Here is an 18,470-nt window from a genome sequence, read left to right as displayed (position 1 = left end):
CGAGGTAATGGAGATGGGCGATGACACATTATGGTGAATGACACTAATGGCGGTGAGTGACCAAATCTATCCAAGCGAATGTCAGTCATAAACAAACTCTTATGGGGAATTGAATAATCAATTCCCGACTTGTTACTTTTCATTTGTGTATCTATTCCTGTGATTAATCATATGTAAACAAATTTAATATAATTTCAATGCAACTAAGGAACATGTTCTAATCTAATCGCACGCGACTTGATTGTGTGCGATTTGTTTTTATTGTGTTGGGAGTGACATTTATCACAGCTGAGAAAAAAGGAGCAAAGAAATGAAGAATTACACACACCTTCCCTTCCCTTCTGCGAAGACTTCTAGCAAAGCAAAACCACTTTCGAAGAAAAAAATGGGGCAACCGACCATTCAGTTCACTTTTCCTGATGTCACAGATCGAACGTAGGATGAGAATAATGATGTAGTATCCCACAGTGATGAACTCTTGAACACATCGATAATAAGAAATATATGTCTTGTAAAAATCCACACGTCTTTTTTTATTTTTATTGTTATTATTAATTTTTTTTTTTACTATTCACATCAGCGCGCCTATCAGCTTCCGCTACGTCACGTCAACATGACCGCCGGGCAAGACGGCTAGTACGTCAAATTCCCTCCTGTACGACGGCACTGTCAAGAGTTGATTGCAAGGGAGGGTTTGTGCCGCGAATGAAATCGAAGTAAATATCAGACGAACAGCAAACTTTTCTTATTGCTGTCAACTCTTAAATCATGATAATCAATTCAAACATGTTTCAACACGTTAACAATAGAATCCAGTCAATATTTCAGCTTTGCACTCAACACTAACGATGTTATATATATATATATATATATATATATATATATATATATGTGTGTGTGTGTGTTTTTTCAAAAAATTATATTTAAACTAACTTCGCTTTTCCTTACTTTATTCATTCAAATCACTTTTACATTAACATAACTCTTATTCACTTCCACTGCTTGCCCCCTTATTTTCGTGTGTTAGATTTGCATCAAATGTCATCACGACGCTGTACCTCACCGTGACACTTTTGATGGAAGTTGGAAGTAGCGATAGCAGATTCTCTTCGGGGCTGAACACGGGGCACCCACAATAATGATCTTTTCTTCTTTATTTCTTTCTCTTTCTAGATATAGTCCAATATTTTATCCACACGTCCGTTTTCTGTTTCACGAGTCCTTATTTTCTTCTTTCTTCGTGTATTCGTAATTACGTTATATTTACATCATCATTAAAACCATCAGAATCACTCACTCAAGTCCTCTTCTTTAACAACGTTTCATTCGCGTGCACTTAAGTCACCTGTGAATCACTACCAAACTGCAAAGGCACACAATTGCCGTTCATGTATTCGTACGCATGCAATCACACATGCTTTATAAACTCAAGATGCCCACTTGCACGGACTACCGTTATTTGAATTTCGATCACATACTATTATGCTTTTCGTATCACTAATAGTCACGTCCGTTTTACCAGTAATTATTACCCCGTGCCTAAATGGATTTACAATACTTTGTTCACCATCCATTTAGAAATGTGTACGAAAACGCTCATTCCATATGAACGTGTTTTACTACACACGCATGTACACCTATATGCACATTATATATATATATATATATATATATATATATATATATATATTATATATATATATATACACATATATATATATATATATATATATATTATATATATATATATATACTCGTGTGTGTGTGTGTGTAATGCATAATGTGATCTTAAAATTCAGGCGTGCACTACATCCTGATCTCAAGACGCGCCACAAGAACAGAAGACTTCCGGAAACTGTCCTCCTCCTCCACTACGCACCACGCTGGACGCAGAAGGCGCCACCGTTCGATTTTCATGCGAGTCCACTCCAACACTCCCCCTCCCCCCCCACTTAACAGTTCACTTATCAAACGCTGCATCCCAGTCAAGACACCAGTTTGCGCTGACTGGTGGAGCACAAGTCCTGGTTGATTATTTAGTAGATGACCTCATACACGGTTGCTTTCTTGTCGCCCGACCCCGTGACAATGTACTTGTCGTCCGCAGAGATGTCGCAGCTCAACACAGACGACGATTCCTTTGACTGCAAGAAAGAACGGGTGGAGTTCCGATTAAGTTTATGGAAAATAGAAATATAGCGACTGCATCATATCAAAAAAAAATTAGGAAAATGATAACCACTGACGCGCGCGCAAAAAAAAAAGAAAAAGAAAAGAAAAAAAATAATAATAATAGAAAAAGCGGCGGCAGTAACAGTAAAATAAAAAACAAGTATTTCAAACTGAGCAGTATATATACGAATTTCAAAAAAAATTGTAAAATCGAATGACCTGTCTATACATTTATTACCAGAGAACACATACACAAATATAGTTTGGAATATATATTTTTAATTATTTACATACTCAAAAAAGAGGAAAAAAAAAAAAATATATAAGATCAATTTATAAAATTACCCTAGGGAAAGAACAGGCTGAGTAATACACAGTACCAATTCCAAGACAATGGTCGATATGGGGAAGGTGTCTTAAAGGGATGAAAAATATTTATTTTTGCCCACTCTTCTAAGGAGGCCAGAAACGCAGTTAGCAACTTATGGGGGGCAGTGAGAGTGAGAATTGCGACAGAAAAGGGGTTAAAGATGCAATAATGCGGTGGCTAAGGAGAAAATGAAGAAAAGCCGTGTTTACAAGGCAGCTTGTGTCTTGCTTTGTAGCAATGAAGTCACTCCAAATAAAAGATAAGGGCATACATGGGTTTAGGACAATGCCTCATAAGCAGAATCGGTAGCAGAGTTGGGGGGTTAAAACGAATGGAGTCATTTCCATACAGGCATGCAATTCAAAGGAAAAAGTATCTGTGAGACTGACCTGGAAGATGGACGCTCCGTAGGGCGTCCTCCAGGCGTTGAGGAGGTTGTCCTTGCCCGTGGACACGAACCACTTGCCGGCCGAAGCGAACTTGAGCGAGAGGACGCACGACTCGTGCAGGTGCAGCTGGTACTTGTCCGGCTTGGTCACGTGCAGGACCTCCACGTTGGAGCTCTCCATGCCCACGGCCAGCCAATCGCCCGTCGGGCAGTAGCCCAGCGAGAAGATCTGGCTGGTGAAGTCGTGCTGCTGGAGCTGCCGTCCCTCGCGCAGGTCCCACGAACGGACCGTGTTGTCCAGCCCGCCCGTCCACAGCTTGGTGCCGTCGGGCGAAATGTCGATGCACGAGGCGCCGTCCGTGTGGCCCTGGAACTGCCGCACCAGCGTCTGGTTGTGCAGGTCCCACACCGCGATGTTCCCGTCGCTGCAACAACTGAAGCAGACCTTGGAGTCCGGGCTGATGGCCAGCGCGTAGCACGCCGGGGCCGCCGAAGTCAGCTCAGCCTTGATGCGTGGCGTGGGCGCGGCCAAGTCCCAGATGCTCAACGTTGACGCCTCGCCGCCGACGATGAGGGTGCGTCCGTCTGGCAGAAGTTTCACTGAACGGATGTAGCTGTCGCGTTGCTGAAAATAAAGATTCAAAAGTTTCAACAGCTGTCCCAACCACCAAGTTCATATCGTCCCCTGTAATTGCTGTATCATCATCAAATGGTACAACAACAATAATAACCCTGTGAGTGGGATAAACATAGGGAAAACATACCACTTGCCCATATAGCCAGAGTAGACATTCACGAATAATGCTAATAACAGGTCAGGATGAGTCTCACTCTAGTCTCTGTTTTGATACCAAGTCATTCCAACAATACTCCATAATTCTCCGAAGGCACTTGGCACCAAAGACATCGAAAGGCCTCTTCAAGTTAGTATCCAATGTCCATGTTTCACGGGCGTACGGTACAGCAGGACAAGGAGCACAAGTGAATTGAAGATTCAGATCTTAGTCTTACATGAATGTCGACGCCACATACTCTGGTTGTGTCCAAAACACCATGGGCAATGCCAATCTTCCGAAGTACTTCCTGATATGACCCACCCTGCTATGCACTACACTACCAAGGTATGTGAGCTCTCCAATACCTCAATGTCCTCGTCACATGCGTGGGCAGACTGAATTGTGTCATCCAGTAAGCTCTTAATCGCCTGGACCTTTGTCTCGGTCCAGGAGATCAGGAGTCCTAGCGGTCTCGCCTCTCTGTGCAGTGACTCACGGGGTGTAACCAGGACACTCCACCGACTCCGCAAGGACGACAACATTAGCAAAGACGAGGTCAGTGACCTTAGTGTTGCCAACAGATCCGTAACGATAATGGCTGACCATTCTCAACAATGCTTTGTGTCCCTTTCCTTCTCGCCTCCGGGCACAGGCTACAGTTCACAAAATTTTCGAATTCCCGTTCCCTTTTCTCTTTTCTCCCTTACCCCCTCCCCCACACACAATTAACATTTCCCTAGCAGTATTTTCCCCCACTCTTCAACTTTCTAATCAACCTCATCGTTTCCTTTTCTGTTCCCATCCTCGCCTCCTTTTATACCGTCAACAATTTCTATCCATTTACGACCCGGTAACCCGATTCCTCATCGTCGTCATGGCCTGAGTGGTTGGTGCTGTTAACATTCTCGTGCATTCTGGATTCCCGTCACCACAGAATCCCTTCAATCTCTGATAGCGCCTACAATTTCTTCACTCCAACTCCAGTCTGCTCTTCATCTCAAATTCTTTAGGTCCTCTGCCATTCCCTTCCTCCTCAGCCTCCTCCTCCTCACTTTGAGCTCCCCAATCATCTCTTCTCCGAGGACAATCTACTGTAGAAAAAATACTGTCTCTTCACTTCTGTTTGAAATTACATTCCTTTCTCCCCAAAAAGATGTCCATAAAAGAGAGAAAGAGGAGGAGAGGAGGGAAGGGGGAGGAGAGGAGGGAAGGGGGAGAAGTGAAGGAAAGAGAGGAGAATAGAGAGGGGGGGGGGACGAGGGAGAGAGAGAAACGATAGAGCATAAGAATGAGACTGCAAGAGACCATAAGGCCTAAACTAAGCAGTTCCATGTCTATTATCACCTATCATCCCCATCCATAAATCTAACCATCTCTTAAAATAACTGATAGTTTCAGCGCTCACTACATGGTTACTAAGTCTATTCCATTCGTTGGCCACTTTACTAATACACCAGTTCTTGCCTATTTCCTTCCTAAATCTAAATTTGTCCAATTTGAAGCCATTACAGCGAGTCCTGCCCTATTGTCTTAATATGATGACCTTGTCTACATCCTTCCTAAAACCCTTGATCCAACTGAACACCTCTATTAGATCACCCCACTACGTCTTTCCAGAGTGTGTAAATCAAGGTGCCCAAGTCTGTCCTCATATGTTAAATTTCTGATCCTATTTATCATTTTGGTCATTCTCCTCTGTACTGATTCTTGTGAACTGGTATACATTCTATACGACGGAGACCAAAACTGTGCCTTAGTAACCATGTAGCGAGCGCTGAAACTATCGGTTGTTTCAAGAAACGGTTAGACAACTTTATGGGTGGGGATGACAGGCGGTAATGGATATAGAACTGCCTAGTGTAGGCCTTATGGTCTCCTGCAGTCTCCTTCATTCTTAAGTTCTTATGCTCTTATGAGACTGCAAAACCGCACCTGAGCCATGTGGGTTCATGAAGAACAAAACAAAATGCAAATATACGAAGAGAGGCTGTTTGCCAAGTTTGGGCACAAAGATGTACATATAAGCACATGTATGCAACACAAAAATAATACACACACACGTATACTTACAAGAATTTATGGGTATATTGGACATGGAGAGATACAAAGACGATCTTAGCTACCTCTTCCCGTAAGATACAACTAGGGAAATACAATTTTTTTTTGGGGGTGGGGGGTTATCTTTTATTTTTCCATCAACAAACTCAAATTAGGGTCTAAAGGCTCTTTATCCAAATCAGTTTTTTTTTCTCAGCACTTGCTGCATCCATCTAATCCTCGGCGTGTGCATCATCCTACTAACGTTAAGCACAGGTGGAACATCCTTCGAGATGCCCCTTGAATCATGCCCCCCCGGTCTCACTCTTCACAGCACTTCTATTTCTTCCACGATCCCTCTTCGATGCTTATCAAGTTTCGCAGGTGGAATAAATTAATCAAATCAGCCATCCCGAGTCCACTGCTGAACAAAGGCCTCCTTCATAGCATTCCATGGTTCACACAACCGCGCCAACCTCTGCCACGTCACTCCTGCGAACTTCTCTATCTCGTCTCTCCACCTTCTGTCTGGTCTCCCTCTTCGCAGGTGGAATGCTGAACACTTTTGACTCATTCTATCTTTTGGATCTTGTTCTGTTCTTTATCTTGGCGCACGAGTGGTTTTGCAGTCTCTCAAATAATTACTATTGCTTTGACGTATAGGGACACCGAACAAAAATGGTGTCAAAATGTGGAAAAAATAATTAGTCTACCAATCAATATAATAAAATATAAGTGGAAATACACATCCAAGTATTTCTTTTGTCTCGCCCGGTAGTTGAAAGTCCTCGCAACGACAGAATTCTTTACTGAGAACCTGGCTTCCTTCTTCTGATGTTATCTTCATCCTTATCTGTTGCGCCTTCATCGATGCATTCCTTATCATGACTCGAACAACTCAACTACTTGCATCGAGTCTGTTAACATACTCTTCTTTTCCCTAATTTCTTTTTCTTCTATTTCAGCCCACTCAGTTGTCCATAGGTTTCCTTTTTGTCACAGACTTTATTCCATGGCTTCGTTTTCTACTTAGTGCTCGCTTCCTTCCAAATAAATACACCAAATGCAACTACAGTTCAGCATATATTAATAATATCAATCCAAGAGTATTTAGATAAATACCAACTACATTAATGGTAAAAACACCAATGACACTAATTACAAATGTAAGCTGTAATGATTTCAATAGTAAACACGTTACCTATAAAGCTAATACCATGAACGGCCAGAATAATGCTCTTATTACTGCGCGTTTCACGGGAAAAAAAGAAAACGATCCTTCACAATCCCTTTCAAAATGTTCTCATTTTGTACATTTTTGTTATGATTAAATGAACGATATGCTGTGATATTAAAAACCAGATTTCATCGAAAAACACTACAGTAGATTATATTTTTCTCTAAACACTCGGTCTGTAACATTTCTGAAATCAAGCACTGTACTGACAATTGATCCCCGAGAACTGAAGTGTTGAACTGTCGACGCCAAAGTGCTTTCGCCTGATGGACAAGGGATTATCACACTGGGTTATTCTACCTCCAACCTCTGATTAATCGGCGTTACCGCCCACCTCCACAAATTTTTCCACCGTAAAATCACATAGACTGACTATTTTTGTTTTCAACAAAAATACGTAAATATTATTTGATCTGCTGGAGGAAAATCATCTTCCTCCAGCATATCAGATTATTTCCTCAAAGCTGTGGGTTGCAAATCTGTTCCAACAGTCGGAAGGAAAATAGATTAGTGTGATAATGCCGTCCATTGGGTATAGTATAGTATTGTTAACAATCCGACATTCAGCAATGACACAAATGTCTACGAATATCATATAACCTCGTAACAAAGTAATGTCGTAGCACATTGGTAAAATTATACTAATGACCCAGTTTCGGAGAAGAATAGGCGAAAGTAAAGAGATCCGTGTATTTCGATCACAATCTGTGATCCTCTTCTGCTGAAGAGGATCACAGATAGTGATCGAAATATACGGATCTTTTTACTTTCGCCTATTCTTCTCCGAAAGTGGATCATTGGTATTATATAATCTAGAAATACGCCTGTAACACATGCAATTTTCCTTAGGTTTCTACTATAATGAATTGTTTGTGAATTTAAAATCTTTAATGAACTCATGCGGCCATACAAATGTAAAATGTCGATGCTTTAGGATTCCCCTCTGGTGAGAGTTAAAATGGTAAATACAGCACGAATGTACCTTCGCAGTAATCATATCCTAATATAGCGCTGTTTGCATTTCCAATACCGAAGGAAATTGTGAGCAAGTGCACCAAACCAGTTTAAAAGGTCTCCACGAAAATTGGTACATGTTTTCTCCATACCGACTTAAAAACTTAAAGTATCCACACAATCTGTCATCAAAAACATTTAATATTTTCCACTGATCTAAACACGTTTGACGATGACGTCAATACTCGCAACTTGCCATAGCAGGCTGTCAGGTGTACGATGCAATTCAAGTACTCGCTTGAACGTGCGCGGAATTCGCCGATGGACAATTGTTATCTGGTCATTCTCAATTCACATGTCTTGCAATAGAAGATTATGATACACGAGATACCGGTGTAGTGGAAAGACGTAGAATGCGGGGGTGATCTAATAGAGGTGTTCAATTGTATCAAGGGTTTTAATAAGGATGTAGACTAGGTCATCATATTAAGACAACATGGCAGAACTCGCAGTAATGACTTCAAATTGGACAAATTTTGATTAAGGAAGGAAATAGACAAGAATTGGTTTTACCAATAAAGTGGTCAACGAATGGAATAGACTTAGGGAACTTTCCTGTTATTGTCCCACCACTCATTTTTTCATTTTTATTTTTCTGTTGTCTTTGATTTTATCTTAGGTTAAGTTAGGTTAGGATAGGTTCTAACCTAGCCTACCCTAACCCCTTCCACTCATCAATAAAAATACATACGTCCCGGAACCACAATAATATCTGATGAATGGCGTGCATAGTGTTGGGGCAATAACAGGAAAGTTCCAGACTTAGTAACCATGTAGTGAGTGCTGAAACTATCTGTTATCTTAAGAGATGGTTAGATAACTTTAAGGATGGGGATGCTTGGTGATAATGAACATGGGAGAGACTGCCTAGTGTCGGCCTTACGGTCTCTTGCAGTCTCTTTCATTCTTATGTTCTTAAATTTGCATCGTTAAGTACTCTGAAACGGACAGTAACTTCACACCCATCAGAACGCGCAGCACGTGTCGAGATGGGTACACCAAATGTTAACAATGCGCTGCACTCTTTGTGACGTTAGTGAAGAAGCGAGCGTCAAGCCTGTAGGCAAGTGTTTAAAACAATATTTGTCGTTTATTTTTCATACGTTCCTCCGTTTTGTACCCATTCGCGGAAAAACAAACGAAGGTTGGTAATATTTGTGTATTCGCACGCATAATTACAAACTGCACTTGCGTGTCAACAACTGTGCGCGAGCTCTAAATTGTAATTGGGATGACGGTGCATGCCTGTGTACAGTGTTTGACTTATTTCATTTACCTGACCGTGGCCGCAAGTGACAAAAATGGAGGAAGATATTTCCGAACGATCTAGTGACGTCTCGTCTCATCTTTCACGTGGTACACAGTATGGATACAATTACCTGACAATCTGTGACTTGCTCTCCACCACCACCCTAGACGAAATCCCCGCCCTTTGCTCAAGAGGAACGGTAGTCCTCGCACTTAAGGGACCTCTGTTCTCCTGTTAAACCACTGCATTTGTGCTGTTCCTCGACAATAGGAGGAAGTCCCACTGGGAACGATTCCCTGCTTCCAAAATTGTCCTCTACGACTTGCACATATTTTTTTTCGCATTGAAAGTACATTTAAAAGGCGAGCAGGATTTACTCCGCACAGATTCGACAAGTTGGAAGACATACGTCGCGGAATTACCCTGCAATAATACAGGATCAACACATGTCAAAATCCCCAATACTTCCAGTGTAGAATGTAAACTGACGACAAAAGCAAAATTATCATGGTGACATGACGCGTCTGTGTGTATATGTGTATATGTGTGTGTGTGTGTGTGTGCGCGCGCGTCTGTGTGAGATTCACCTTGGTCTTTTGGATCACGTGTTGGACTCGTGATCGACAGCTATTTCCATCCCGGAAGAGAGCACAGAGCTCGCATGGCCGATCTATGGGTAATGCTACGACCTTACACGCACCCCCCCCCCAACTCCCCGCCCACGAGAGTTGAAGTAACGACTCGAAGCCCAGCGATACTGGAATTATTTTCAGCCCTGGGCAGGATTCGAACCAGGTACAGCCGGCACCCCCGTACTGACAGTCTGAGACTCTACCAACCGCGCCACCGTGTGTGTGTGTGTGCGCGCGCGCGTTCTGCGCACAAGCTCTCAGGGGACATTTGCATCACATGACGCAGATTTCGGAAACGTGGAAGCGGGGAGTGCGTCTAATTGATGGGCGAGCACGAGATTGCATGTTTACGCTTGCATGACCTCCTCTTCCGCGCTCTTCTTGTTTGAGTGTTGACTTTTTCCAATTGTGTGTTTTTCCCCCCCGAGCAATTTAGTTGTGCATCGATTCAAAGTTGATTTGTAATGAGAATCTTGTTATCATTTGAACGGTGACTGCGAATGAACACCATGAATCATTGTTTTTGACAAATAATATGTACGAGTATTATTTGCTCGTACGCGTATTTGTGTGTGTGTGTGTGTGTGTGTGTATATTGTGTGTGTGTGTGTGTGTATATTGTGTGTGTGTGTTTGTACCTAATTGTAGTATGCAGGAAAAGAACACCGACTGCTCGAAAAAAAAAATGAAAATCAGCGGGTACCGATGACAAGAGAAAAAGTTTACTGTACACTTAAACATAGTTCCTCTTGACCGAAACGTTTAGCAATATAATCACTATCCTCTTTCGTTGTTACAATACTCAAACGACATCATCGGGCACTTCCCGGTCTAAATGTACATAAAACTTCTCAAGTCCATAAACTTTACTCAACACAATAAGCTTCAAAACTCTTTTCCTTCATGGTACAAAGCTGCAACTCAATTACTAACTCCAGCATGGCAGCACACAACTTATCTCAGCATTATTTCAACACAACATGCTATACTATTCTTCCCTATATCACACTGCAATATGTTATGAAAACTCATTGTATTGGCCTCCCTCTACTGATTCTGCTGACGATGTTACTGGAGCGAGTCGGACCGTTGTTTCGATCGATGAGCACAGATTCGCTCACCCTCGACTGTTAAATAACTCAAGATCGTTTGACATTTGCAACACACACACACACACACTCTCTCTCACTGGCATGGCGCAGTGGTAGAGTCCGCGGCCGCCACTACGGCGGTCCGGATTAGTATCCCGCCAAGGGCTAAAATAATTTCAGTATCTCTGCGCTGCGAGTCGTTACTCCAACTCTCGTGGGCGGGGAGTTTCGGGGTGTGTGTACGTGTAAGGTCACAACATTACCCAGAGGTCGGTCATATATGAGCTCTTGAGCTCTCTTCCGGGAGGGTAATAGCTGTCGATCACGAGTCCAACACGTGATCCAAAGACCATGGTGAATCACACTCGAGGAAATGTGCACGGGCCATTAGTTGTACAGAAGGGGAGAGCGATTCTCATCACCTCCGCGTTACGTACTACTAACTTTACCCGCCACCTAAACTGTATACAGCAGAACATCGATTACAAGGGAGGCGACCTTCAGAACTGGCGTTTAACCGGGATATTTGAAGAAGATTTCCGAAACCGTTGAACCGGCGGGAAAATCTTGAACCTAAACGGGAACTTGAATACCAAAACTCATCGCGCAACCACACTGCCCATTATTGTTTCAGTCCCGACCACTGGAGCGCAGACCTCCAGTTCCCACATTTGTGTTGCTCAGCAAACAGTGCACACGCCGCTGCACGCGCAGTTTCATCTCTGGTTTTCCGAGATACTTGGTGGGATAATAGCGCGCTCGCACACACAAAAATGAATGAAATAGCGACAGACAGGCTGTTTCTTTTAATTTACGGTGGTGCGCGTTTCCAAGACCGTGGCGAATCAGGCACGAAGCGGCCACACATGTGATCACGCATGTACTCGTTTTCTCACTCGAAGCACACGCGTTGTAGCAGACTAATGTACGGCCGCAGACTATATATCAAAAACACACCGTGCGCGCGTACATACACAAAATCACACGTTTGCTTGCACGAAGGAACTTGAAGATATGTTCTACATCATGCGGGATTCTATAGCGAGTCAGTGCCCCCCCCCCCACGATATATACCGGCTGTTTGCGGCGACTTCAAAGCGATTACTGTCACAGATGTTGGCTATGAGGTATGCGATGGCCTCCATGGCTCTGTAACCAGGAACAAAAGCTCCCTTTCCTGAATTTTGCAAAGTCGAGAAGGACGAGAATTGCTGGTTCCCTGCCTCCAGAGACGAGAGCCACATCGATGGTCTTGGTAGAGTGATTCCGGAGTAGCGGCAAAGGAGATTGATCACACACTTGTATTCGTTGGAGAATCCGGAAGAACTGCCGGGCTTACCGAAGTGCTGAATTCTTTGTGGTCGCAACACTGACTGTATCAAATTCGGGAGAAACCAGAGCTGTAATCCATCTGGCTTTCATCTGGAGAAGTGGAGGTGGTGCGTGAGATCAGGAGTATGCGAGAGGAATTTATAATTTGTTCGGAGTACTTGGCAGCCTCGAGGACCCTAAAGATCTGTGGGACGCCTTCAAACATGAAACTGAAAGCTCTTGATGAATGCACTGATGAGCGTCCGAGTTCGAGGAGTGGTGTTGGGTCCCGTGAGACACTGGAGATCATGGAGGCAAGCCGTGCTGCCAGTATGGCCAGGAACATGTACCATTACAGGATCCAGGAACAATCGTATTGGACAGAGTTGTTGATCAATGTCGTTGTGGTCAGGAAAAAAACGTGGACCAAGAACCATGTCTTCTTTATCCACCTTCTTCAACTTGTCACAATGTCTCGACACACACACACACACATATATATATATAACTCAGGATAAGTTAAAATGAAAAATATAAATAATAAAGTTGCGAAATAGCAAACAGGTGGGAGAAAGAGAAAACACACATAAATGAATACTAATAAGAAGAAAGGAAAAGAATAAATATGAATGGGCTGTATTTGACAAATGTAAAGATGAATCTAAGTTGTTCTACAGAATGGCAAACTAAAATGCAATAAAAAAAAGCTGAAATAATTAATTAAAGTTTCTACCAGCATTCAGGAAGAGGACTCTGAGGTAGACAAACGTGAATTTAAGTAAGATGTTTTAAACAACAAGAGGAAGTACGTGAAGAGAAAAAAAATTCTAGAGAACTTGGAAGTGGAAATGGCCTCGAGGTCAAATGGGATCTCAAGTTGCATACTGAAAGAATACACGGAACAAGGGGTAGATAAAATGCACTAATTAATTCTATGTCCCTTGGAAGAAGGAAAAGTGACACTGGACTGGAAATACACCAATGTGGAGGAAACGGGGGAAACGCTGCATTACAGACCGGTGTGTCCCTGACAAGCACGATAACCACAATGTGTGAAAAAGACTCGTAAATGGTAGACGATTCAGTTGGAGAAGGAAATTTTGGTTGAAAATAAATCTAAATTCAGAAATGGAAAGTCATGTGTAACCTTCCTTTAATAGTGGTTGGTGTGTTGCATGAAAGAAAATATATCTGCACCAGGAAAAGGCTTTCGACAAGGTGCCGCACTAGAGATTACTATAGAGGTTGGAAATCTTAGGACTTAATGGAACGCACTGGAATGGCTAAAGGATTTTCTCAACAATATACGTAAGCGAATATCAGTGAAAGGTGAAATGTCAGATTGGGTTGAGGCAACTAATGGTGTACAATGGTGTAAATCAATATGATAAATGGAACAGGTAGCCATGCAAACTTCATCTGCTGACAATGCCAAGATCATTAAGAGAATAAATTGTGAAGAGGGTTATAAATTGTCACAGGAGGATCTAGATATGGTTTATGAATGGAGGCAGAGGTGGAAGATGAAATTAAATATGAAAAATCTTTGAAATGGGCCAAAGTAAAAAGAAACAGCCTTTTAATCAATATCTGTCTCCAGAATATAAATAAAATAACGTGAGAGATATATAAAATGCTCATGAATGTAAGATTGGAACTTTATCATATAGATGAAGTTATGATGAAAAAATAATTGAAAGTTTGATCCGCCTGACTGGTGTGGTTACCTCACAAAAAATTCAATATAAGAGAGCAAATCCACAAAGCAGCAACCAGCATAATCCCAAGCCGGATAAAGAAGACATGAGAGAGAGAGAGAAAGAGAAACACTCATTGAAGGAGTGGAGCTATGATACCTTTATGTTATATGTATTTACAACAAAGGAAGGGATTGGAAATACAAATGGTCATGGAAGCTCTGTTATTACGGGAAGAATGCACAACATGAACTCGTAACAAAGAGGTAAGACCGATTGCCTGAAGGATGTTAGGATCCTTAGCTTTTCCACAATTTGCTGAACACGTTTGAAGAAATAATTCAATATATATGAATTTAAGGCAAAGTTTGATAAATGGGGACAGAGACTGGGTATGCATAGATCCAACTATATAAATATAATGAAATAAAATTTGATAGACAAAAATTCTCATGCCCACACATACATAAAAACTAATGCGCGCGCACATACGCACGCACACACAAAGTATACACCGCCATATAATTTCGTTACCCAAGCTCATTTACAAGCATACAGACACATACCCACAAGTATACACACACATATATGCATATACACGCACACGTGTGCGGGTGTCTACAATATACTGGATGTTACCATTCCGGTTACCCACTCAAGAGTTGTTTGCTAAAGAGTCGGGTACTTTGTCTATCGGTACAACAGTTTCGCAAAGCTGAATCTCCCGCCGCCGCAGCCGCAAGCAGCAGCAGCTGGTTAAAATCGTCTGGAATGACCCAACCCACGACAGAACCTTGAAAGGGTTTCCGTGTCGACCGGGTTAACTCTTCCGGTTTGACCGTTAAACAGGGGAATACCTACCGTTTTCGTTCTGGATTGCTCAACTTTTGGCCGGTGGCGGCGTTCACTGGACGGGTTTAAGGCCTTCGATTAACCTCAAAAAAGACGTTTCCTGGCGTATTTTGTTCTTGAAAACGTAAGACTTCGCTAAACTGGTCGAGACTCCCGTTCCGTTCTCGACTGATCCCTGCGACGTGGCGACGTCCTAATTACGAATTCTGCCCTCGAGACTCCATGGACGGGGGATGCAGTCTCCATTACCCACACACACACACCACACTATTCGATGGCGCGGTTGGTAGAGTTCCCGACTGCCATTACGGAGGTCCGGGTTTGTATCCCGCCCAGGGCTGAAATAATTTCAGTATTGCTGCGATGCGAGTCGTTACTCCAACTCTCATGGACGGGGAGTTGTGTGTGTGTATGCGTGTGCGTGTAAGGTCACAGCATTACCCATAGATCGGTCATATAAGAGCTCTGAGCTCTCTCCCAGGAGGGAAATAGCTGTCGATCACGAGTCCAACACGTGATCCAACACCATGGTGAATTCACACACACACAGGGTGTTTTGGCTCATGCCAGACAACCTGATTCCATTATTGGGCACCTGACCCTACGTAAGGGGACGAACGCCACCTCATTATCCTCTCGACACGGAATGCGATGACGCCGCTGGTCTGCTAGCAAAGAAATAGGGTTTGCAGTGCGCCTTAGGTAAAATAACTTTGACAAAATCCGATGAAGGAGGAAGCTGAAATGTTAAGGCATCGATGAGAAAGGTAATAATGGTATTCACGAAATGTGAGCACAATAATGATATATGGCTGATTGGAGGTATAATGCAGAAGGTAGGGCGATTGCTATGCAAATATGCGAGACAGGAGGAGAAAGCATATTTCCTGAGAACAGTAGGGAGGAATAAAAGAATGTGAGTGGAAGTAATGTAAGTGTAAATGATGCAGTAGTTGTGCCGCCTGTTATGTATTGCAGTGAGAAGATTAATACAAGATAGAGAAGTCGTTTGGATATAGCCCTTGAGGGCTACGAAATATGACAAAAACGTAACCGAAGTGGATGAGATTAGCCCTTGAGAGCTACGAAATATGACAAAAACGTAACCGAAATGGAACACTTTAATCGATGTGGTCAGTTTACACAAGGCCAATATAGTAATATTGAAAGGTCCAATGGCTACAGCACGTCTCAATGCTTCATAAGTCCAGCCTCTACTGCTCTTTCAGAGCCAAGACCTTTTCTCCTCGTCAAAATTGTTGATAAAAGAAATTCTTTCATCTCTGCTGCCAGTTATCGGATATTACCATAACATCTCAAATATATGGAAGAAGTCATGACAACGTGACCAACTATGAAAGAACTTGGGTACAGTAGGGACTCTGGAGAGAGAGAGAGAGAGAGAGAGAGAGAGAGAGAGAGAGAGAGAGAGAGAGAACAGGCCAACTTGAGGTGGCTTGCTCATGGATTGAGAATGATTAAGAATACATTATGGATTGGGATGGCGGGTGGTGATGGATACGGAGCTGCCTAGTGTAGGCCTTATGGTATCTTGCAGTCTCCTTCATTCTTATGTTCTTATGTACATTATAACCTCAAAATTCACGAGTCGGTGGTGCCGGTGCAAGAGCCAGGGCAAGGGAAATGTGAGTGGGTGGAACAGGTGCGGGAACAAATGCTCTGTTTACGATGCCAAGCAAAGGAAAATGTACTTGTCCGTGGGTCAAAGAGTTGGAGGAGATTGAACAGACTTAGACGACTACCTGTTCCATAAAAATGACACGCGGTAGATGAGCTGGCAGTATTGCTAGGGTAGAATCTAGGTGCAATGTTGGCATGCTTGAAGCAGACTGGCGTCAAGGAGACAAATCTGACGGGAACGAATTAGATGGAGAAGTCCCTTTCCTATGTACAGCCACCTCGCTTTCTAGATGTTGGCGCACAAGTTAAAAACCAAATATTTTATGCATCTATATGAAAACCGGTCTTTCGTCACATACTTTATATAGACTCATTTGATTTGTTCACATTACCTTGGAGACCCACCTCGATCTTGCTTGCTTGCTTGTGTGTGTATGTGATTCACCATGGTCTTGGATCACGTGTTGGATTCGTGATCGACAGTTATTAACCTCCCGGATGAGAGCTCAGAGCTCGTGTGACCGATCTATAATACTGTGACCTTACACGCACACACACACACCCAACTCCCCGCCCACGAGTTGGAATAACGACTCACAGCGCAGCGATACTGAAATTATTTCGGCCCACAACTGTTCTCTTCCTACCCGTTTCGACTACGGGTGGGAAGACCCTCAGGACAAAAATGTGTTATAATGTAGCGTCACGTTTGCTTCTGAATACATCCCGCCCAAGACTTCAGGCCGCTGAACTTATTGGACTTCAGCACTTAGTTTCCTCCTCCTCTCAACTATGTAGTTCCTTCAATCTTACGTAGCCAAGCGCTCCGGTGTCTACATGACCTCGCAACATACACTAAGGATTAAGCAAATATTAATCCTTATTCCCATTACTTTTTTTGGCCACAAATTAATTCCAATATTTTGATATATGAACACGTACGCATAAACACAAAAACACACACACATGCACACAAATGCAGAAACGCACACGCACGCACACACCGAGTATGGCAGCTATGACGAACGGGCGAGCTTTCGTGAACTACTTCCGGTGTGACAAGGCGTTTCGTAGCAGCCTGGGTCAGCCAGGGTCAGCCTGCTGACCTCGCCCCACTATAGTTATGGCGCATGACTTAGTTTTAGTGCAATGACACGATGTACAGTCCTCCTCTGTACCGATACCGACCCTGTGAATCATACAAACTGAAACGAGAGTGCGATTATCCACCAACTTCAGTGACCAACAAGATGGAGGAAGTGACTTAGGCAGTGGTGTTTACTACAGGTTGCGACATGATGGCAATAACAGAAGAGTAGCTAATTGTCTCTGAAGTATGCAACATTGTTAACTTTGTGTTATTTCACCATCTCAGGGCAAATGAAAGGGGTTAGGTGTAGCGTCGTCTTGTCGCGCTGACCTGAGTCCATCATATCTCAGTGTCAACATTCCCAATCAACTTGGGTAAGGTCAAAAACCCGTCTCCATCACCACCACACCGCATCTGTCATCGTGTGTGTGGTATATCACCCTCCACGTGCCCCAACCGCCTCATCAACTACATCAGTGAGACTGCCTACTTCCTACGAGTGAGATTTCCAGCTGCAAAGCTGGTTGTATGCAAGGTTTTTGAATAGCTTGCACATCTATGAAATAACACCGGTTAAATCTTACTCAAGCAACGAGCTTCACTATCCACGAACAACCTTCGACCTTATCATTACTGTTCTGGTCCCGACCTCTTCCCCTCTCGGTCGCAGCACACATATTATTCTGTGGACACGGACACCTAGCATACCCATGCACATTATGTACTTAAATTAGACTAATCCTAAATTAGCACAAATTGTATATTGTCAATGTATCTCTATATCTCTGTTAACTCGATAAACCAATTATCATTTCATTATCATCATTACACAATGGAAATAGAGAGGACCAACTCAACTACAGGCCAATGCTACTAATCAGCATACTATGCAAAACATTGGAAAAATTAGTAT

The 18,470-nt window shown here is 42.9% G+C and overlaps 1 protein-coding gene across 4 annotated transcripts in view; it reads right to left on the bottom strand.

Annotated features, from left to right (window-relative positions):
- Positions 1-1,727: 1,727 nt before the first annotated feature.
- LOC143022366 (transducin-like enhancer protein 4) overlaps positions 1,728-18,470 on the bottom strand; it is a 67,723-nt gene continuing 50,980 nt past the window's right edge. For all 4 annotated transcript variants that reach the window (XM_076180545.1, XM_076180531.1, XM_076180523.1 and 1 more), the window contains 2 exons: positions 2,932-3,555; positions 1,728-2,144 (listed from right to left, as the gene is read on the bottom strand). In XM_076180545.1, coding sequence (XP_076036660.1) covers positions 2,037-2,144; positions 2,932-3,555 — 732 coding nt within the window. In that variant the 3' untranslated portion in view covers positions 1,728-2,036. The remainder of the gene's footprint in view (positions 2,145-2,931; positions 3,556-18,470) is intronic.

Source organism: Oratosquilla oratoria, chromosome 3, assembly GCF_046742065.1.
Source record: "Oratosquilla oratoria isolate Oo_2021 chromosome 3, ASM4674206v1, whole genome shotgun sequence".
In the NCBI taxonomy this organism is placed as follows: domain Eukaryota; kingdom Metazoa; phylum Arthropoda; class Malacostraca; order Stomatopoda; family Squillidae; genus Oratosquilla; species Oratosquilla oratoria.
This window is presented reverse-complemented; position numbering and strand designations above follow the sequence as displayed.